The sequence below is a fragment of the Muscardinus avellanarius genome, assembly GCF_963383645.1.
Source record: "Muscardinus avellanarius genome assembly, chromosome: 7".
Classification (NCBI taxonomy): Eukaryota; Metazoa; Chordata; class Mammalia; order Rodentia; family Gliridae; genus Muscardinus; species Muscardinus avellanarius.
In genome coordinates, this window is record NC_137793.1 from 92597943 (window position 1) to 92622546 (window position 24604).

General features: G+C 39.0%; 1 protein-coding gene across 1 annotated transcript in view; it reads right to left on the reverse strand.

The window, feature by feature from the left end:
• The window catches only part of CRB1 (crumbs cell polarity complex component 1), a gene marked incomplete at both ends in the record, with an annotated part of 205449 nt that overhangs the window by 68851 nt on the left and 111994 nt on the right, over positions 1–24604 (reverse strand). Inside the window, one exon of the mRNA XM_080698743.1 lies at positions 7008–7964. Within this exon, the coding sequence (XP_080554869.1) occupies positions 7008–7964 (957 nt within the window). The remainder of the gene's footprint in view (positions 1–7007; positions 7965–24604) is intronic.

Sequence of the window (24604 nt, forward strand, 5' to 3'; positions counted from 1 at the left end):
GACCCATGATAGACCATCAGTAACACAGCACAATTGAACAGCTGGGAAGAAGAAAATAGTCTGCCTTGATTTACAAAAATTTTGAGAAGTTAGGGTAACTTCCAAGAAAAGTTTCAAGAAGGGTGAAAAAATACAGCATTAGCCAATTAAATGCAATTAAATACAAAATTCAAAAGGCAGTCAGCTAGGTCTAACAAATTTGCAAATTTTTTTCTCTAAGAGACTCAATATCCCAGGACATCCTAGGGAATAGAAATTATTTTAACAGCATTTAAACACCATACTAGCTGCCTTTCTTGAATGATGATCCATTTACTTACTCATGTTAAGCAATTAATGATTAAATGCTTAGTTCTTTCTCTTTTGCTAGCCAAATCACTTTATTTGTTCCCCTACTTAGAATAAGAGAAATACATGAAAGGTATTTATTTAACACTCTCAGGTTCTCCTTGCTTTCTTTAAGGACACCACTCCAGAAAATCCAGGGGAAAGATGCTGTATTAAAGGGTAATGCAGTGTTAAAATTTACCAAAAAAAAAAACAAAAAAAAAAAACAGCACCAAAATTATGGAATGGTCAATGAAAAGCAAAATTCTATAAAATTCCTTCTTCAACTGAACTTCACTTTAACCTCAGTTTTCTCCTCTTTTATCATTTATTCTATGCAGCAACTTGAATAAGGCTTAACTGTGAGAACTAGGAAATGTTTTGTAATTTAGTAATTTAGTGCTAATGTCAAAGTAGAAAACCTACTTTTTGAACAACAACAACAAAAAATCTGGTCTTACAGAACATATTTTGTCAGGAGCCACATCCCACAAATAAGAAAGCAAACTCTGTAGCGTGTTAGGAGATAAGACATCATTTGATGCAACATAAGTCAGATTGAGAAAGAGAATAAGGAGACTTGGGCATAGGAACGGAATGGTATTTTTAAAGGGAAGTAATAGGAAAGGACTCTCTGAGAAAGAGAAATTTGAGCAACCCCCCCCCCAAAATGGCTGTCATAATTCACGAGAGAAATGACGGCACCTTGGAAGAGGAGGTGGTGAAAGTGGTCTAATTGTTTTTAAACAGTCGAAAGACAAAACCAAGAGAATATTCTAGAGCAAGCTAAGTTCATCTCCAAGATTCTTGGCCCAGGCAACTAGAAAACTGAAGTTTCCATTTTCAGAGATGAGGAAGAAAACTGGAGGGACAGATTTATTTGGGGGGATGGGAGTTCATATTTAGTTTGAGATGCCTTATTAGTAGCTATGTGGAAAAGACAGATAGGTAGTCACTGTAGAGATTCAGAAGAGATGCCCTAGGCTAACTATAGTAATTTGGGATTTTTCAGTGCAAGAAAGATAATTCAAGCTATGAGACTAAATGGTACTGATGCAAAAGTAAATATATACATATATATGTGTGTATATATATATACACATACATACATACATACATACATACATACATACATACATACGGTATAAGAAAAAATAGCACTGATGCAAAAGTAAATTTATACATATATATCTCATAAGATCTGAATCATTAGGCGCTAGACAATTGCAGGTGAAGGAGCGGACGAAAGAGCAACCACTAAGATAAGAGAACCCAGACAAATTATGTCCCATAGGCATGATAAGGAAGGGGTTTTGAGGAGGATGAAGAGTTCAGCTGCATCACTAAGAGGTCAAGCTAGAGGACTGAGAATGGACCACTAAGTTTTGCAACCTAGAATCATTACTAAGCCTGACAAGAGCATTGTCTCCAAGCTATTGCTGTCTTTAGGTTTTTGCATCCCAATCCTACCTAGAGAGAAAGCACACTGTAGCACGTTTAAATGTTGTCCTGTGGTCCAACTAAGATCTGGCCAAAGGTAAGACCTATTTTCGTTCAGCTGAGCTATCGCAAAACTTGCTTACACAACCATCTGTGTCTGAAGACCTTCTGCAGGAAAAGCTGCATTTTCAGAACTCTGATTCAGTACGTTGCGTTCTGAATCTGCATTTGGACACCACCTGCTCCAGGCAACTACAGGTAGCTTTTAAAGTGCGCCATTAGATAAAACAGCCCCTTTGAAGAGGTTAACATCTCCGAATCTACTGCGGCATTTTATAGGAGATAAAATGCTTAATCAGAAAATTTGGCTCTTGAAGCTTGCGGTTTTGAGGATGTGTACAAAATCCCTCAGCCTCGGGGGGGCAGGGTCCCTGCTGGCCATCCTGGGATGCCTGGCCTATCATTTTGTGGATCCAGATTAACAGGCAGAACGCAGAGCTGCTTTTATTTCTCCCTTAGAAGCTTGACTCTCCAGTAATCCTATTCTTCAGTATCAGAAGCAAGTAGTTAGGACGTGTGATGTGCTACATGATTTTAGAAACACCCGAAGCCACATATGACTGGGCTGTGGACGTGGAGGGAACGAGTCTCATATGTGTGGTTGAAGTGTGCTGAAGATGGGTAGCAGATACAGACGGAAAACAATGTTGACAAGCCTTGATGATTAATGGAATACAAGATGAAATTTAATGAGAATAAATAAAAGGCATTTAGATCTCAATTTGCCTCATAGGTTTAGGGTGGGAGGAACAGAATTCTGTGGCACTGGGAATGACAGGGACTCAAAGTGAGGTGACTCTGTAATGTCACTGCCAGAAAGTCAACGAATGCAGGCTTCAAAGTGGAAACACACTTTCTAGAACAAGAGAGGTTATGGTCCTTTGTCGTTGCATTGTCAAGAATGTCCAGGGACCACAATTTTTGTGTGTATGCGGTACTGGGGATGGAACCCAGGGGTATTATACCTCAGAGCTACACCCCAGCCCTGTTTTTCATTCTTTATTTTGAAACAGGGTCTCACTGAGTTGCAAAGGGCCTCACTAAGTAGCTGAGGCTGTCCGAGAACCATGACCCTCCTGTCTCAGCCTCCCAAGAGCTGGAATTATAAGCATTGGGCTCCACCCCTGGCAAGGGACCACACTTTGGAAGAAAGTCAAAGAAGCAAGTTTGTTACAAAGCAAGCAAGCAGTGATGACTTGTTTAAGGACCACGTCATATGGAAACATTAGAAGAAAGGCAGGAGGTATAGCACATTAGAAGTGATGGCTTGTGTGGTTCAAGACACTGTTCTTCAAATATGAAAGGGGTCATAGGAGGAGCTCCAGGTGAATAAGGAGATCCTATAAAAGAACCCATTAGGCAGCCTATCTGTGGGGATGGGAGGGGGGAGAAGGAAACCCTTTAAGGCGCACAATGTACCTTCTCATAGCATAGTCAAGCACTAAGCCAAGCATGAGAGGGAGGGATGGGGAGGGAGTGGGGTGGGGACTGGGTGGGGGCTGGCTGGGTGATGTGTGCATTTATGCCTACACAAGTTTTTTGCTTCATTATGATGTATAAATACAATGCAACAATAGCAAATTTAAAAAGTATATTCATATTCTCAGGAAGAAGAGACATTGAAGTCTACTTGAGCATGGTTTCAAGATTTATAATGTGGTCCATGAACAAGAGCTTTGGGCAAATCACATTTCATTTAAAGACACACACAAAAAGAGATGGTTTGGAAATTTTAGCCAGATGGAATAATGAGTTCTCCATGCCTGAAGGTATTCAAGCAAAAGTTTATGCCACTACATTTGGCAGGTACATTAGTGTAAAAAATCTGGACACAGAATGAAGCCTCTTCTCTACATATTGGGAAATGATAAGTGTGTGTGTGTGTGTGTGTGTGTGTGTGTGTGTGTGTGTGTTACTGTGAATGGAACCCGAGGCATTCTACCTCTGGGATATACCCCTGACTTATTTATTCTTTTTATTTTGAAATAGGGTCTCACTAAGTTGCTAAGTTGCTGAGGCTGGCTGTGAACCTGTGATGCTCCTGTCCCAGCCTTCCAAGTACTGGGATTACAAGCACGCGTCACCACGACTGGCAGGAAATGAAGTTTCTAAGAGGATAAAATTTTTGAAGTCTAGGTGTACAACTGAAGATAAAATACATGTGAACTGATGCATTTATCCTAAACAAGGTCTTGGAAGCTGCCTGGTCATACAAACAACCAACTTAAGTCGTGCTGTGATAATCTTAACAGACAGTTCTGGGACAAAACTTCATGAAAACCCTTCACAGACTCTTGTTAATGAGAGCTTAGATAATTTTTTAAAAGATCAGCTTTAAGATATTGCATATCCTTATGCCTTTTGTGTTTAGTCAGCCAACTAAATCCTGTATCCAGTCAGCTGGTTCTTTGCATTTTAAATCATGGTTAAGAAACACTGTGCCCAAATCAGATTATGGGTGGAATTTGTCTCTGTGCTTCTTAATATGTCTCCTCCCCCCCCCTCTTTTTTTTTTTTTATTAAACCTGGCTACTGTCAACCTCTGAGCTATCCACCAGCCCTATTTTATATTTTGTTTTGAGACAGAGTCCCCATAGGTTGCTGAGTCTCTTTATGTTTCTGAGGCTGTCCTTAAATCTGTGATCTTCCCTGCTCAGCCTCCCAAGTACTGGGTTCACAGGTGTGCACCACCACTCCTAGCTCATCTCCTCCCTCTTAAATACACATATATGAGGACAGAAAAACTCCACATTCCCATCACTGTTCTTAAGCACCTTTTTTTAAATAGGAATAAACTTGATAGAAAACATTCCTACTATATTACAGTCAATATCGAATAATGTAGCTTATGACTAAAAGGTGATATAAGAAATATAATTTTTCTTAAACTAGTCCCAAGATTTTTCATAAAGAAAAAGTTTAACAAAACTCCTTCTGTGTAATCTCTTGAGGCCAAAAATTCTCATGGGGGTTAAACAGTTTTAAGTAGTGGTAGGGCAATAAAGAATCTGGGAGAAAAGTCAGGGACTATAACCAATTCAGGAACTTAGTTTAAAAAGTTCATGGTTATCCAAGTTGAGAAAAAGAAAGAAAGAAAGAAAGAAAGAAAGAAAGAAAGAAAGAAAGAAAGAAAGAAAGAAAGAAGGAAAGAAAGAAAACCAGAGCCCACTGGATCAGCATGTCTTGAATCTATTTGCTGGGACAGTTAGCATCACCGTGGTCAGTATTAACCTTGTGGCCACTGCATCTGGAAGCCAGTCAAAATGAGTCAGCATCTGTTTGTTATTTTGTATATGTAGTAAAAATATTGCTTTGGTCCAATTAAGTTTTTCTTCCAAAAGTGAACCATTGCCTCAGCATAATTCCCCCTTTAAAAAAAATCAACTTGCCATTCCATTTAAAATATTACTTAGAGGGAGTAGATGCCATACCTCATTGTCAAGCAGGCCCACGATTTGTAATGAATATTGTGGTCAGGGGGGAACCCGTGAATGGTATCTAATAATTCTTAGCCATTTGAACATGGAGTAGAGTATGGGCAAGGACTGGTTTTAATTTTGCTTCATATCGAGCAGAGAAGACCTATTCACCAGATGTTGTCCTACACTGAGTTACTCTACAAGCTTGGAGTAAATTACAGCTGAACTTCAAAGCAGTCAGTTACAATTGCCTCTCAGACTTTTTTTGGTGTGTGATACTAATAATAAAAAGAAACAGGTAGGTATTGATCACTATCAACAGCAATCTGTGGAATGATGTTGGAAATAAAGGATTTTGAAATGTATCTCAAACCGTGATTTGCTGGAGAAATCAGGGCAATTCATTTATGTCTACCAAGTTTGTATTGAAACTTCTCCTCTGCCTCTTCCTCCTCCCCTCCTCCTCCTCCTCCTTCCCCTCCTTCTTTTTGTAAGGTATCTATTTGCTTTTTTTTTTTTTTTTTTTTTTTTTTTTGTAGTACTGGGGATGGAATCCAGGGGCATTCTACCTCTGAGCTACACCCCCGTCCATATTTTTTATTTTTTTATTTTATTTTTTTTATTTATTTATTTTTGTTTTTTGGTGGTACTGGGGTTCCTGGAAGCCCTTCTACCTCCGGGCTACACTCCCAGACCTATTTTTTTACATTTTTATTTGGAAACAGGGTCTCCTAAGCCAGTGTGCGCAGCTGGCTTCGAACCTGCGTGATCCTCCTGTCTCTGCCTCCCAAGCGCGGGAATTACAAGCATGTGCCACCACACCCGGCTATTTTTTTTATTTTGAAACAGGGTCTCACTAAGTTGCAGAAAGCCTCACTAAGTAGCTGAGGCTGGCTGTGAACCGCGATCCTCCTGTCTCAGCCTCCCAAATGCTGAAATTATAAGTGTGCACCACCATGCCCGGCTTCTAATTGCTTTTTAAAATTCTGGAAAAACTTGATTTTTTTTTCCTGTTGCATAAAATTGGTGATTTGTAAAAATGTCAAACATAAGTAAGGATGATTTTGGAGTAAGTATGAGGAAATGAAGGGAGTGAATATTTGCTGAGAACCTACCAAGTGCAAGATACCATGCAAAGACTAGTTTCTTGTCTAGAAGTCCTTTTCTCTAAAAGGTGTGTGTATGGGAGTGTGTGTGTGTGTGTGTGTGTGTGTGTGTGTGTGTTTTACTGGGGATTGAACTGAGGGGCATTCTACTTCTAAGCTCTACCCTCATCCCTTTTATTATTTTGATTTTGAAATAGGGTCTCATTGAGTTCCCAAGGGTCTCCCTAGTTGCTAAGACTGTCCTCAAATGTGTAATTCTCCCGTATCAGCCTCCCAAGTATTAGTATTACAGATATTAGCCACCACGTCTGGCTTAAAAGATTATTTCTTATTTAAATAAGACAGTAAATTTCTGATATTCAGCCAATGGTAAGATTCTAGGAGCATTTTATATACACCGAGATGAAAACCCACTTACATAGGCACTATCTACTTATTCCATTATTTTATATATCTACTTATTCCATATATTCTGTGAAAAATAGGCATGTTATGAATCCACTGAAAACTAATACACATCACTGTCTCCCTCTCTTTCCTCACCAGCGGGCAGTCAGCAGCTTTCTGAGGGCTCAGTATGTTTTCCAACAGTAAGTAGCCGACTGGCTGCTTCTGGGATGCTCTGCTCTGAGGCCAGCCCTCCCAGCCCCCTCACCTCTCAGGCAGTCGGGACCTTCATAGGGCCGGTGGCAGTCACACTGGTAGCCGACCCACAAGTTGACGCAGCGCCCTCTGTTTTGACAAGGCTGACTTTCACACCAATCCTTTCTCACGCAGCCTGCCTTGACGTTTAATGACAAGCCCGACGAAATGTTCTCCAGGGTAACGGGATTCAAATCCAATTGAATGTCTTGGAGACAGCCTACAAAGGAAGGTGCGGACGGCCGGCTAGAGATGTGGGGCAGAGTCACCCCGTTGCTGGTCCTTCCCACAGGTAAGCCGCCCAAAAAGGAGTTCTGGAAGGCACACATCGACCCAGCACTTTCAAGCGGAGAAGGGGCTTCTGCGACACACTTCTCTGGACACGAGCTGCCGATTAAGGTCAGGGTCACAGTCTCTGCAAATGTCACCCCCACCGAATGCCATGCTCCGTTGCTGGCGTTGCGGGAAATGGACAGAAGCAGCTTTGACTCATTATGCACCTGCAGGGACAAGTGGATGGAGCCCCCTCGCAGCTCCAGCCTTGCGGACGTGTCCCCGTGGCCTCGGAAGAGGAGCAGGGCCGCTGGCTGAACGGTTTGGAAACTGAAGGCGATGTTGCACCCTGAGCCCCCGCTCGGGTGTGAGCCACTGGTGAACCACAGGAAGCCATTGCCCTCCAACGAAAGTGTAGTGACAGCTTCGCACCGTGACCCGGCAGAGCCCGCTGGGCACAGGCAGCTGAATCCGTGCTGGCCATCGTGGAGGTGAGGGAGGCATATGCTATTGTTCAGACACGGGTGATGGGCGCAGCCCAGGAGAGTAACAGAACAGTTGTCTCCTCCGTAAAATGTTCTAGAAAAGCTATCAAACGGGCAGTGGCAAGTATAGTTCCCAGGCAGGTTCTCACAAGTACCCCCGTTTTGGCAAGGGTTTGACGAACATTCGTCAATGTCCTCTTCACAGTGAATGCCTGTTAAACAGTAAACAAGAGGTTAAAATTATGGAGATTCTGATCAGACACAGACGGTTCATGTCATTTTTCATGACTAGTCTTCCTGAAGGCCAATGCTAGCTCAGGGTTCAGACTGCGCTGGAGTAAAATACAGTTTTTCTTTTGTTTTGTGTGTTTTGTTTTTTCGGTACTGGGGGATTGAACCCAGAGGCATTCTACCTCTGAGCTATATCCCCAGCCTTGTTTTTTATTTTTTATTTTTAATTTTGAAACAGGGTCTCACTAAGTTGCAGAGGGCCCAATAAGTAGCTGAGACTGGCCTCAAACCTGCAATCCTCCTGTCTCAGACTCCCAAGTAATGGAATTACAAGTGTGTACCACCAAGCCTGGCTTAAAATACAGTTCCTGATGAAAACTAAAATCAATTATCTCATTCTATATGTTTTGTGAAGAGAAGAGTGGTCAGGGCCAACTATGAAGTCATCCTCTAAAAATAGATAATGTGTCAGTCAGGCATGGTTCCGCACAACTACAATCCCAGTACTAGGGAGGTTGAGACAGGAGGATTGCAGGTTCGAGACTAGCCTCAATAACTTAATGTGACCCAGTTTCAAAAACTAAACTAATTAATAAAATAGGCCTGGGGTTATAGCTCAGAGGTAGACCCTCCTCCAGGTTCAATCTCCAGTATCACCATCAAAAAGAAATAGGTAATATGTCAACCATTGATTGATTCAAACTACCAATGTCAGACTTACATGCAACATATATATCGTGAAATGAATTTATAATAGTTATACATGAATAAACAGCACAAGCTAAAAATTGCAAGAAATATTTTTGGTGTCATAATTGTATGTAATAAAAATAAATAATAAAAAGTGACGTGAAAATGAAATGAAATATCATAAGAAATGGAAACAGGAAGAAATACTGCTCTTGGCAGTGATCCTCGATATAAATGATTAATTCGTCAGCTCCTTTCTCCGTTATTGTCCATTCTGTTAATAGTGATGTTTCCTTCTGTCCTCTCTGCACTTCCCCATAAGTCCTGAAACCAAGTTTACAGATATACAGACCTAGACATCTCACCATATTAAGCTTCTAAGGTAAATGGAAGGCCCTATTTCTTCCTCTTCCAACAATTTTAGTATAAGCTGACTATTCCATAACAAGCTACCTTATAATTTTGACTTCGCTTTTTTAAAGCTTTTTCTAACGCCAAGTCAAAGAATGATATTTAATAAGAGAATTATTAGAATTTTCAGATCAAAGTAACAAGAAACATAACATCTTTTAAGAGTGATGATAAATTCACGTGAACAAGTAATGACATTTGTAGGACACTTTGTGATTTCCCCAACACCTTTATATTATACTTGTGCTAACCACAATGATCTCAGGTTTTCAAGGCAAATATTCTTAGTTCTTTTTTACGGAAAAAAATCGAGGCTTAGAAAGATCAAAGTCTAAAGCCAGGCATGGTAATCCCGATCCTTGGGAGGCCAAAACAGGAGGATCTCAGGTTCGAAGCCGGCCTCAGAAATTTAGCGGCAGCACAGGCTTCCTGGTGACAGCTGCCCTCACGTTCCCCTCCTCTGTCCCTCCCATAGCTATTGGCCTTCTATGCTAACTCCTTTTTGGCCATCCTTTCCTGTCTGGGTCGCCTTCCCTCCTGACAGAGGCCTGTGGGGCGGTTCCCATTCACACAGGCTGGGCTGTCTATTGATATTCTTCCCATAGATTTCCCATCTGGACCTTGAGATTCATGCACCTTGGACCACAGATGTGGGGGGGCACATTCCCTCTCAGACACGGCAGCGAGTCTTTCTCTTTCCTCCTGCCTTGGATGATGAGACACACGCTCTTACCTTTAGATTCCCCAAGCAGGCAGAGAGCCTAGAAATCAGTGCCCCCCACCAGTCAAAATTGTCCTAGAAGCCCTTCTCCCTCAGCTTGGGCTTGGAGTGTAGCTTTCAATCTGAAAATTTAAGGGTCGCTTATATGACTCACAACATAGCAGCTCTCTCCAAACAAATCTCTTGACAGACCCACTGCTTCAAATTGCCTTTGGAGAATTTTCATTTGCCCTTGAAATGGGAATAAATCTTTCCAGAGCTTGAAGTCTGTTACCTGTATTTATTGTGACATTCCACATTTTGATTTCTCTCATAACTCACTTTGGTCACTGACATAAAAAATATCTTGAACCCTCAATTGAAAGTTCAATTTACTGTTGTCTCAAATTTACAAAATACTTTGTGTGCTCTGTTCTTTTTGAGTATTACGGGAGACGGAAAGAAGATATTGACCTAGTCCCAATATTCTTCAAAATGTGTGTCTATGAAAATATATCGTACAGTCGGGTGTGGTGATACACACTTGTAATCCTAATAGTTTGAGAGGTTGAGACAGGAGGATTGCAGGTTTTCAGCCAGCCCTAGAGACTTAGCGAGGCCCTTTGCAGTTTAGTTTTGGTACCCCATTTCAAAATAAACAACAGCAATCAGAAGTAGGACTGGAGAGGGGATAGCTCAGAGGTAGAATACCCCCGAGTTCAATCCTTAGCACCACACACATATACACAAAAAACAAAAAGAAAGAAAAAAGCCTCAGGCAATATTAGAGAATATTTAGCAAAGTTTCAAGTATGGATCAGATTAACAAAAGGGTCATTGTACGTACAAATAAGTAAATAAGCAAAACACTCCTAAATGGAAAACCTGAAGACAGTTAGAGGTGACGAGGCCGGGCGATTTGGTTGGCAAAGAGGATTTATGTGGGCAAATCAAGTCAGAAAGGTTTAATTGGAAGTCTGGGAACATATAAAGTTTTGTTTTATTTATTTACTTATTTATTTATTTTCTGGCACTGGGAAATAATTGGCTAATTGTTGGACAGAAAACCCAATGCAGTTTCTCATGAGATCTGTCTCATAGGGCTATGAAAAGGGAAACTAGAGACAGAATGATGTTCTAGGAAGCCATTAAAGGTGTCCACATGTAAGACTGTTAGAGCCTGAAATATAATGTTTTTTTTCCTTACAATTTATAGTTTCCTTTCACTTCTACCTGATCAGCAAACAAGAACAGACAGTAGGGCTTTCCTTACTGTTTGCTCTGTTTTTTTTTTTTTCTTAGACTTTCTAAAATGTACTCATTTAATATTTCACAAAGTAACTTCCAAAATTTGGTTTTGAATTATTTAAAAAAACGTACTCAGCCGGGTGTGGTGGCATGCATCTGTAATCCCAATACTTGGGAGGCTGAGATAGGAGGATCGCAGGTTGGCGACCAGCCTTAGCAACGTAGCAAGACTCTTAACAACCTATGGAGACCTTGTTTCAAACTAAAAAATAAAAAGGGCTGGGAGTATAGCTCAGAGATCAAATGTCCCTGTGTTCAATCCCCAGAACAATAACAACAACAAAAAAATAAACAAATACACAGAGCCTGGTGTGGTGGGACACTCCTGTAGTCCCAATACTTGGGAGGCCAAGACAGGAGGACCACAAGTTAGAGGCCAGCTGCTACAACTTATCAAGACCCTTTTGAAAATAAAAATAGGGCTGGGGGTGTAGCTCAGAGGTAGCATGTTCCTGGGTTCAATTCCCAGTACACACACACACACACACACACACACACACACACACACACGTATATACATAGAAAAACTAATTTAAATTTTTCTTATCATTTAAAAAATGTAGAGAAAGCATGAATTAAGTTCAAACATGTAAAGAATGATAAGTAAAATTAATTGAAAAGTACAATAATAGTGACATACTTTTGCCTCTCTTAAAATCAATTCTATTGACACTTCCAAAGTAAAACAATTTCAGACATACTTACTTGAGGAATTAAGTAAACTAAAAACAGGAAAGCAGATTGAAATTATTTAACTGGTTATATGATTGACTGGGCAAAGAAAGAGATCTGTCAATCAAAATAAAAGGATTAGGTAATACTTACTGGATCACAGGAGCTATTTAGTCTCCTAATTGAATATTTTAGTTGACTGAATTGATTGTTTACATCTAAGACTATATTATGAGATCGATTACTTGAAGTGTACAACTATATTTATATAAAGTCAACTTAGTTAATTGCAAGCTGCTACTTAATTTTATTTACTTTTAATATTTTTAGATTAGCATGTGATTCTTTAATAATATGACACGTGAAATATATTCATGCTAAGGAAAATTTCTACTACATGGTATATCTCATAAATTATCAGAGATTATGTTAGTGAACAAAAAGATGTATAATTCATGTTTAATATAAATATTATTAGCTATGAAATTGACTTTTGCCATAGTCTTCATTTTATTAAAGTCATGGTCAATGAAATATCTGGTGAAGAGTTATTTCTACAAAGACATGTAGAAATAAGTAAGTTTTGTCTTTACCTGCTAATTGGCTTAAGTATTTTCTTCATTTCAATAATAGAAATTCAAGTAGAAATTAAATATAAGAACCAGGAGCTCAATGCATAAAGTTCTACTTTTCATAATGTTTGTAATAACACTAAACATTAGTTGTTAAATAAACATTTTTAAAACTCCAACAATGGTAACAATTACTCTATGTAAGTAATAAGTAAAGTGAAGATTACCTATGAGCATCGCCATTAAAATATGCAAACCATGTGTCCTGGTTCCAAACATTTTTCTGAAAAGCAAAAAAAAAAAAAAAAAAGAAAGAAAGAAAGAAAGAAAGAAAGAAAGAAAAGAAAAGAAAGGCCCCAACCAAAGACCTACGGAGTTGACAAAGCCAGTTTCTGAAGATTTTGTACCATTTCCAAAAGCGTGAATTTGTTTTTCGATGCCACTCTCCTCATCATAGCTAGCAAGTGTGAGGACTGGGTTCTGACTCGTTTACCCAAGGCGGATCAGTGGAGCTTAGTGTTAAGAAGCATCTGTGCCACTGACTAGGCAGGCCTGTTATATTCTTAGACCCAATCTCTGCTTAACATATGGCACCTCCCCTTTTTAAATCACACTGGAGAATGTTTACTATGATCACAACCCTGCACATCAGCACTATTATCATGGAAAAAAATAAGACAGCAAAAAAAAACTTCAATCAAAGAGAAATCCCAGTCCGGACAGATTCCCAACTGAATTCTACAAAGCCTTTCTAGTAGAACTAAACCCAATCTTTCACAAATTATTTCATGAAACAGAAAAAGATAGAATTCATCCAAACTCCTATGAAGCCAGTACCACCTTAATACCAAAACCAAATAAAGATACTTCAAGAAACAAAAGTCACAGACCAATAAGCTTGATGAACATAGATGCAAAAATTTCAAACAAAATATTAGCAATATGTATTCAAGACCGTATCAAGAAAGGTCATATGTTCTCTCTAATATACAGAAGCTAGGGAGTAATTGGGATACAGGGGGACTTCAGATAATGGAGCAGAACCCCAGTGGAGCGAGGGAAGGGATCTAGGGGAGGTGATGGGGGCGCAGGGAGAATTAATGGAGGAATCACTTCCATTGACTTTGTGTAGATAAATGAGAATACCAACGCCAATCTCAAATCATGTATAGAGAAGAGGGGAGCGGGGACAGAGCCGGGAGGAAATTCACCAAGTGTTTTGTGCATGGACGACACTATCATTCTGAACTACATTATGCTGTGAGACTACAATGCACCAATAAAAGTATATAGAAAAAAGAAAAATGAGTTTTAAGGAATTTAAATACAGATTACTATTTTAGGCAACACCTATTATAAAAAAATTACTTCTTAATTTTAATTTTGTCCCCAAAGTGGAAATTCTGACTTTTTGTTTTAATTTTTTTCTATTTTGCTTTTGACTAGTGGTTGGTGGCAACTTTGCATCTGTTGATCTATCAAGGGCATGGAAAGAAAACCAATTAAGAAAAATAAAGCCGGGGCTTTCATTGACTAAGACATGTGGCAAAAGTTACAGCTGTCCCTCCATGTCTGTGAATTCTACAGATACAGAATCAACCAGCCTCCGATCAAAAAATAATTTCTAAATGATTGCATCTGCACTGAACATTACAGACTCTTTATGTTGTCATTACTTCTCAAACAATATAGACCACTATTTATACAGCAGTTCCATTGTAGTGAGTAATTATTAAGTTAAATTATAAGTAATTTAGAGATGATTTAAACTATATATGGGATGTGCATATGTTACATGAAAATATTACACCATTTTATGTGAGTGCCTCAAACATTCATAGATTTTGATAACCTTGGAGGTCCTGAAACCACTCACCAAGATACCAGGGGATGACTCTGTGTACTGTGTTGGAGGCTTCATTTCTACATTCATGTGTTAAAAGATTGTGGGCGGGGCCTTTGGGCAGTAATTAGCATTATGTGAGGTCATTATATGAGGTCATACCCAGTACGGTATTAGTGGCATTGTGAAAAGAGAGGAGACCTGAGCTAGCATACTTGTTCTGTCTCACCACAGGGTGTCTTTCACCATGTTAGGATGAAGCAAGAAGGCTTTCACCAGATGATAGTACCATCTTCAGAGACTTCCCAGCTTCCAAAAGAGTAAGAAATCATTTCTTTATAAACTTTCTGTTCTCAGTTATTTTACTGTAGCAATAGAAAATGGACTAAGATAAAGGGCATGGATTTTTAAAAGAGCAGAGTGTCCATCTGTGTGTGTGTGTGTGTGTGTGTGTGTGTGTGTGTGTGTGTGTGTGTGTGTGGTACTAGGGATGGAACCCAGGGGCATTCTACCTCTAAGCGACACCCCCTGGCCTACATTTTTTATTCGTTTTATATTGAAACAAGGTCTCACTGAATTGCAAAGGGCCTCAATAGGTAATAGCTGAGGCTGTCCACAAACCATGATCCTCCTGTCTCAGCCTTCCAAATGCTGGGATTACAAGCGTGCACCACCATGCCCAGCAGAGTTTACATCTTGAATGTATATATTACAGTTAGAAGGTTGTCACCACAGAGAGAGCTAAATAGCATGGTAACAAAAGAAGGAAAACGAGAACTTAAGGACAACTTCTACATACACACAAATCTCTATAAGTTTATATTACAATGATTTATACAAGGAGGAAAGAAAAGTGAATGGAGGATTAGAGGAATACAATGGAACAGAACAGAATAAAGTAATAGAACAGGGTAGATTTTGTTCAGGCAAGAAAGGTTCTTGTGTTCACTAATGGAGACAGTTTTCCTTGAAGAAAATAGTGAAGCCTCCCTCCCTTTTTTCCTTCCTTCCTTCCTCCCTCCCTTCCTTCCTTCTTTTCTTCCTCATTTTTCTTTCTGGAACTGGGACTTAAACACAAGTACATTCTATCTCTGAGCTACACCTCCAATCCTATTTATTTTTTATTTTGAAACAGGGTCTTGCTAATTTGCTGAGGGCTTCACTAATTTGCTGAGGCTGGCCTTGAACCTGCGATTCTCCTGTCTCAGCCTCCCAAGTACTGGGATTACAGGCATGTGTCACCATGTCTGGCCAATAACTAACATTTACAGAATTTACTATAGTTTATGGGTTACCTTTAGGTGTGTGTGGTGCTAGGGATTGCACCGAGGGGTACTCTACCATTGAGTTACATCCCACTCATTTTTAAATTTTATCTTGAGACAGGTTCTCACTGAGTTGCCTAGTCTGGCCTTGAGCTTGCAATCCTCCTGCCTCGGCTCCCTGAGTAGCTGCAATTACAGACATGCACCACTGCTGGTTTACTTTAATATGTATTATCTCAAACTATCATTGAAATATGGATCCAAGGCAATGTGGTTTCCAGCATTTTTAGTGATAATTGGGCTGTCATGGTGGATGATACAGAATATGGGCCAAAGGAAATGTCAATTTCTATTTCCAGATCTGAGGTGAAAATAGTTTTATTTTCATCAAAAGAAATTTTGAAAATATATTCTTCATTACGGAAAGAAAAAATAGTGAAAAATAAAGAAAAATCATGTCCTAAAGAAATTAAAGAAACTATGGAGGCTTAACCTAAAGCAAAGCAAATATTAGAACATATCAGAAGGGTATTTGTATAGGTGAATGTCCATTTCATGGAATCTTTGTTTTATTTGGTCCCATCTGTGAAAACTGGTACCAATAGTAATATGATGTAACATGTTATATTTGTGCTGACAGGGCAGAATCTTCTAGCAGTTGATGCTGACCAAGCATAGAATGAGATGTCTTGGAAGATAGCAAATTTCCTAACCTTGAAGAGGTACAAACACAGAACAGGTAGCCTTTCAGAATGAACATTAGAGGAACTGTAAGAAAAGATAGGTTATAGAGTCCAATGGCCTCTACCAATTTTCTATCCTGAAATTCTTTTATGATTTTTAAGAAAATTTCATGCATAAATGTATTCCTTTTTTAAATATAAATGTATTGCTACATTGTAGTATCACCTCATAATAACGATCAGAATGGTAAAGATTAAATGCATCATTTCTAAGTAGACAATATAAGAAGAGAAGTTCAAAGTGCAGAATAGACTGAGTATAATAAGCTCCTGTAGCTCCATAATTTTGTCAATTTTTTACACCTGTAAAGAATGATAATTTCCTTTGAGGGTTGCCATAAAGTTTGAATGATGCAATTGTTCAGAGAGTGTTTCCAGGCCAGAACATGTGTTTATAAACGCTCCTGTCATGCTACTATTCCCCACTTCCATTTTTTACTTTCTTAAGAGGACAGCTATATTTCATAGCATCTGCAATGCTCTCTGTGTTGATTATAGTTAAATGTCCCTTCTTAGAAGCTACGCACTGTAAGTGACCTCAGCTATGGGAACATGTTCAAGAACCAAGATATCGTCTAAAAGCTCCTATGTTTAAAAAATAGAGATTGCAAAGTTGACTATTTCCTCAAGCCCTAGTGTATTGTTCATTATTTTAGACACAATTAAGATAAGTTTGATTATTAAACATCTTGGCTTACAGTAGAATAGAATTAGCACAAGAAAAAGAAAAGAGTAAGCGTCCATGTATCTTTCAGCTATAATAAATGACACTAAATCCTACACAGCGAACACGAGTGGACAGTGCTAACAGTTATTGAGTCCCAATCTGTGCCAGGCATAGCAGGAAGGGCTTTAGTATTTATGTGGTATTTAGTATCTAATCATTTCAATAAATAATGAAGAGTGCATTGCTATTTTCCTTTCACAGGTGAGGAAACTGAGCTAGTTGGTTTTTGGTACCCAATCTGCTTAACTTCTAAGATAAGCATTTTCCTCCCTCTAAAGTGTAATTAATGCCTCCAAAGAAAACATTATTCTGGGTGTGGTGGTACATGCCTGTAATCTACTTGGGAGGCTGAAACAGGAGGATTGCAGGTTCAAGGCCAGCCTTAGCAACTTATCAAGATGCTGTTTCAAAATAAAAATAAAGTAGGGATGGAGGTATAGCTCAGAGGTAGAATGCCCGAATTTGTTCCCGATATCAAATAATAATATGATGATGAGCTGGTACAAAATAATCTAAAACATATAGCCTTTTAGACATATTAAAAATAAGAGCAAACTCAATAATGAAATACAAGGGCAATAATTAATAGTGTAAGTCATCAATAATATACAAGATTGCTTACAAAATTTTACCCAGACATGTGAAAAAATATATTTTTGAAATATTTAATGTGAAATGGTTAAGGTGAAATACATTTTTCATGAGAATTATAGAATTATGTTTTCAAAAGATCTTTTATAAGAGCCACCCACAACCTGAATGATACCAGAAAAATATATTGTTATTATCAGTCATTTATTTTGTATAACAAGATTTTATTTCCATGTATAGCATAAAATGTGAGATGGTTTCCTTGTGTTCATCTCTTTGTTCTACTTTATTATCCCGCTGTTCCGAGGTTATGGCACAGATCCACACACACACACACTCTTTCCCTCTAGACCCGATATTTGCTCAGAACCATGTCATAACACAGAGGGGCCCAGAGGAAAATTTTATTCAATCTATTAAGTGAAAAATATCCTCATGTCCTCATACAAAAGACAAAAATAGCAAAAAGCCTTGCATTTCAGGGCTACATTTCACTTGATTTTGTGCCTCGAAAGTCACGCCGGAGCTCACTGCACGTAGGCAAGTGATTTTTAGTGATTTTATGGACTAATGCGTAGAAAGTACAACATCGCACATGCTCACTCTTGTTGACGTTACTTTGAAAAGTAATTTCAGAGAAACTCAGCCCAGTTCAACCAGAACTATCCTAATTGGCTTTGATCAGTAAATCATCAGAAAGGGCTCTGCTCTTGCTTAGGTCCCCCCTCCCTTCGTCTTGTCAAAAGCAAATGATTAAACGCTCAAGTTATGGCGAATTACAAAAACCTGCTTTGTATTGGGTTGGATGTAGGGTGATTCCAAGTTATGTTTGCTTTCTCTCTGCCGGAGTAAGAATTGGCTTTACATTCTTTGGTAGTGCTGCTTGTCGTTTCTCGCAAATTTATTAATATTTTCGTTCCGCACAGCTACAAAAATAATGTCAAAGGCCAAGTAAATTACTGGTCTGGTAAGGCCTGCCTGACATTTGAGGCCCTCCACAATCTGGCTTTTATTTTTCTCCGGTATTACTTTCTACTCCCTACTACAGAAATGGCCTGCCTTAAAACCTATTTTTAGTAGGAGAAAAAATTAAGACACATTCAAGGCTCTTTTCTCTATCTCCGTCCACTTATTCGAAATCCCAACCTCTTTTCAGGGCTCAGCTCAGTTGGTACTTATCCCTACTGGAACACCTCACCTTGTGAAGCTCACTCTGTCTGCACCAGGACACCTGAGGCCTAACCACAGAAGCCCACACACCACGTTGGGTTGCTGATGATTATTCAAAATTTGTTATTTTCGCCGGGCGTGGTGGCGCACACTTGTAATCCCCGCGCTTGGGAGGCAGAGACAGGAGGATCACGCAGGTTCGAAGCCAGCCGCACTGGCTTAAGAGACCCTGTTTCCAAAAATAAAAAAAAGTATAAAATAAGTCTGGGAGTGTAGCCTGGAGGTAGAAGGGTTTCCAGGAACCCCAGTACCACCAAAAAAAAAAAAAAAAGTGTTATTTTTCCCCTCAATTACAAGACTTATTACTGTGTTTCTATATTTATTTTCTAATACATTGTGCTCAATAATATACTGCTGTATATTAAATATAGTATTTCAAACTGGGCAAGGTGGTGCATGCCTATAATCCTAGTGCTTGGGAGGCTCAGACAGGAGGATCAGAGGTTCACCACCAGTCTCAGCAATTTAGTGAGGTCCCTCAGCAACCTGGTGAAACACTGTTTCAAAATAAAAAAAAAAAATAGGGCAGGGAATATAACTCAGATAATGCCTCTTTGTTCAACCTTCAGTACAAAAACAAGCAGTATTTTAAACTATGTACTGTGCTATACAACAATGCAATATAATGTGTTTTAATCAAAATATGTTTTGAACCCCAAAGGCACAACAAATTAAAAGGCGAATCAATACATGGGATTGCATGAAACTGAAGTGCTTCTGTTCAGCAAAGGAAACTCTCAAGAACCTCAATCGAGAGCCAACAGAATGGGAGATTTTTGCCACCTACACCTCTGATAGAAGACTAATATCTAGAATATACAGAGAACTCAAAAACTCAACACTAAGAAAACAAAGCATCCAATAACAAAATGGGCAAGTGAACTAAATAGACACTTCACAAAAGAAGAAATTCAATGGCCAATAAATGCATGAAAAAATGCTCAACATCACTGGCAATCAGAGAGATGCAAATCAAAACTACCCTGAGATTTCACCTAACTTCAACTAGAATGGCAATCATTCAAAACACAGACAACAACAGATGCTGGCGAGGATGTGGAGAAGTGGGAACTCTTAAGACATTGTTGGTGGGATTGTAAATTAGTGCAACCACTTTGGAAAACAGTATGGAGAATCCTCAGAAGAATGGGAACAAATCTACCATTTGATCGAGCAATACCACTTCTGGGTTATCTACCCAAAAGGTAGGAAACCAAACTACCAAACTAATGCATGTGTATCTATGTTCATAGCTGCACAATTCACCACTGCCAAACTATGGAACCAGCCAAGATGTCCATCAACAGATGAATAGATTACAAAAATGTGGGATATGTACACAATGGAATTTTATTCAGCCATTAAAAAAAACTCAATTACATCATTTTCAGGAAAATGGATGGAACTGGAGGACATTATGCTAAGTGAGATTAGTCAGTCACAAAAAAGAAGAAATCAGATTCTTTCCCTAATATGTGAGAGTTAGGGAGAAATGGGTCATAGGAGGAACTAACTCTAGATGAAAAAGGAAATCCTATAGAGGAGCAAACAAGACAAACTAAAGGAGGAGAAAGGAGGGGGGAAGAGGAAAATCTCTAAAAAACACAATGCACTTAAACATATCGAAGTCAACCACTAAGCCAAGCAAGGGAAAGACAGACAGGGAGGGAATGGGGTGGGAATTGAGTAGGGGTTAAATCAGTGATGTGTACATGTATGTACACACAAATTTTTACCCCAATATGATGTATGAATATAATGTACCAATAAAAAAATAAAAAATAAATATGTTTTGATTAAATGTGTATCAATTCCAGAATGAAAACAAACATGCCATCAGTCCTTTTCATGCATAAAAGGAGAGATCAACTCTCCTTCCATTGGAAGGCAGCTCTAGTTTTTATTTAGTGCAAGAACTGTGAATCTGACATTTGCAGATACCTAGAGTATTCATGAAGGACTATTATAGGTCTGTGGATAACAAAAATATAAGCAACATTTGCGATTTATTGCTATTTTGCATTTTTGGGGGGAGATATTTTGTAGTAGCCAATACTTAAAGTTTAATGTAAGAATTATTTAGTTGGGTTGTATATTTAGAAATGCAAATTCTTAGGACAGATCCCTAGAAATTTAGATTCCATAAATGTGAATTAGGCCCAGACACTGCATTTTTATAAGCATCCCCAGGTAATGCAAATGCGCTTCTCAAGTTTAGTCTAAAATTTCACCAAATTTCCAAATAGTGGCTTCATAATATATTAAAAAATAGCCCCCAAATCTCTGATCAGTGGGAAGGAAACTCTTAAGAGCTACAGATTCCATCCACCTGTGGAGATGTCCCTCTTCAGGAAAACAGGCTTTGGGTTGTCATTTAAACCATCCCAACCAGTGACCATGATGGTCAAAACAAACCAATTAATTGATAGAGGTTTCTTTCTATTTTGTGTGTGGTACCAGGGGAGGAACCCAGGGGACTTCTACCACCCAGCCATACCACCAGCCATATTTTATTAGTTATTTATTTTTATTTATTCATTTATTTTGAAGTACTGGGGATTGAACCCAGGGGCATTCTACAATATCCAGCCCCATTTTTTAAAAATTTTGAAATCTTGTTAGGGTCTCACTAAGTTGCGGGGGCGGGGGGCTCACTAAGTAGCTGAGGCTAGCTGCGAACCTATGATCCTCCTCCTGGAAATTAAAATATTTCTTTAAGTCTTTAGCTACCATAGATCACAGCATATGTCACCTATTAACTGAGTAAATTTCATTTGGTTCTCCATAAAATAAACAGAACCTATTAAAAATGCAACACAGAATTTCTCCCCACATTCTGTCTTTGGCCCAAACATTTTCCAGCTCATCCTCAGCACATTCAAAGGAATATATAATATATAATATATAATATATAATATATATATATATCATATAGAAAATAGATCTTCTTATTTAATAATTTACTCAACTTCTTAATAATGTTTCTATTCATTGTCAAACCTATTTGATAAAATGGAAGAGGGAGGTTTTTTGAGGTCAAATGCTCCAGTAATAGCGCCAATTAAATGTGTGATCTTATTAGAGCCAGGTAGTGTGCTGAGTTTCAGCTTTGTCAGTAGCAAAATGGAAGCGAGCACCTGAGTGCCATCTACCTGTAGGTGTTATTGTGAGAACTGAACATGGTAGTTAATTGCAAATGTTTGGGAAAATATAAAGGGCCAAGCAACTAGGTAGCAATATATTTCCCTTAAAGTTTTAAATTTGACATTTGTTTTAAAAATAGCAAAAAAACCTCTAACTTTAAAATTCAGCTACTAAAAAACCATTCGAAATGTAAATTTATGTTTAAAATGCCAGTTTTATAAATACATGCTAGAAGCCAGTTAATTAAAATTTGCAGAATATCAAACACAGCATTAACAATAGCTACTGCTCTAAGTAGGTACACATAACCTCACAGTGATGTAGATATTAAGTTGAATATATTGGATCTTAAAGAGCTTATAAAATGTGCCAAAGGCCATTTGTAAGAATTAGGAACTGGCAGAGTCCGAATTTAAATTCAGATCTGGCAGTATTAAAAAGACTATTTAGTTACACATAACTGTCAGAAGTTTAGCTGTGTATTTGTTCTTTCTTGTGGTGGTAGTAATGATGGTAATGGGGTTTGAACAGAAGGACGTTCTATGTCTGTGCTACACCCTCTGGCCTAGTTTAATTGGGAAACAAGTTTTCACTAAGTTGCTGAGCGCTCCTCTAAGAGTTTGAGGCTGGCTTTGAACCTGCAATCCTCCTGTCTCAGTCTCTCAACTACTAGAATTACAGGTGTGCACTACCATACCTGCCTTAGCTACATACTTTGTAACAAAAAGGTTGAAAAGAGTAAACAACAATAACAATGGCTTTTCAGCAGGGACACATTTCCAGTCTATAACATCTAGTTAGCAGCTTTTGTCTACATTCCATTAAAATAGATATATGAGGATTCAAAAAAAAAAAAAATGTGAACCAAAAAAACACTAAAAAGAAAAAGAAGATAACTTACTGCCTGAATTAGGGGAAACGCCTAACTTTAAGATCAAAGGTGCTAAAATAAACAATCCAACACAAAACAAAGAAAGTAACAACAAAAATGGCAACAGAACTCATCTTCTACACCAGTCGCCCTTAGTAATGTGCAAAGGCCTGGCCGTCCTGCGCCACAACCATTGGGCCCAGAGCTTTCCATCTGCACCAGTGAGATAAACAGGCATCTCCACTCCTTGCTTGTTAGAGTTAGAAGAGTATTTCCCTCTCCCATACTTATAACCTGTGTTTCTATAGGACTTCAAAAATGGTCACCTGCAGAAAATGAAGAGAATAACAAGACAAAAATAAAGATTCATGTAATGCAGATTTGCAAGAGCTATAGAAGATTCCTGCCTATACCATCGGTCTGGAGTATTGGTAAAATAGGTGTGATTCAAATGTAGTTGATCAGTACGACAACAAATGATTACCAGCCACCAGGAACTAAACAGAACTATCTTCCACTTATAGGTCTGAGTAGGGTTTTGATAACATCCTAATATCCCTACCATTGCCAGGTAATGTGGCTAATCTGAAGTTTCATTTAAATCATTTAACAAAATAAAGATCATAAAATATGACATAATTGTCCAAAGTTATTCTCTAAAGCGAAATGTAAAAATATAAAAATGAGGAGATAGAAAGGAAATAGGCAGATAGGGAAAAGGCCTTGGTAGAAAAAAGTTAATTTCCTGAGTTTCCTAAGGGGCGACAAATGCCTGAAACTCCAAAGGCTCCGAGATAAGAAGGCCAGAGCTTCACAAAGCCATCCTGAGTTTCCTAATCAACAAACCCACCGAGCAAGTCTGGTATTCCTGAAAGGAGACCCTTCAAAGGAGTTGCAAATACCCTATGCAAATTCTCCTTGGAATCCCAAAAGTCACCCTAACCAAAAGCAAACTTGTAAGCGGTCAGGCAAGGCCAGTCAGATGGCAAAAGGAGGGACTTTCCTGCTCGGGACCCCCTCCCCTTTTGGGGAGCTGTTCTCTCTCTCACAGGTCAGGTCGCTTTGGCCCTGAGAGAAGGCAGAGTGCATCTGAGGGCACGTGGCTCGGGCGACTCTCGAGTAGTGACCTGAAGGCCTCTGCTGGACATCATGGCTGGCCAGGCCCCTAGGGGTGACCTGTACCTCTTTCTGGCCGATCGCGTGGACTCTGTGAGAAAGTAGTTTGCAACTGATGGGCACTTGGCTCGGGCGACACTCGGGTAGTGACCCTGAAGGCAGCTACTGGACCCCGGAGTTCCGACCGCCCCTATGGGGTGTTCGGCCACTTTTCTCTATTCCCTTCTGGCAGATCGCGTGGACTCCGGAAGAAAGCAGCCTGCACCTGAAGGCAATTTGGCTTGGGCTACTCTCAAGTATTGTCCTGAAGGCAGGTGCTGGATCCAGAGTTCCAGCCCCTTTGGGGGTGTTCAGCCACCCTTGCCCCATTCCCTGCTGCTTCCAATAAACCGTTTACTCCCCTTCCTGAAGTCTGCGGGTGTCATTCTTCACTCTCTGTAGACAAGAACTCGCCAGGGTTTTCTCTCAAGAAACCCCCCTTTCAAAAACAATAGTTGTATGATGATAAACTGTCCCCAAACTCATGATTTCATTAACACAGGCCAAGCTATTTCAGAGAGTGTAGAGCTTTATTTTAAAACATGCTAAGTACCTGTCTTCCAGATTCTTTATTTCGACTTTGGTAATACCTTGTAACTTTAAAAAATCTAAATATGAAAGTAACTTGGTGAAAACAAAATATGAAAAATCTAAGATATTACTGAAGATAAAAACCCACAAACTACCATACAAAAAATA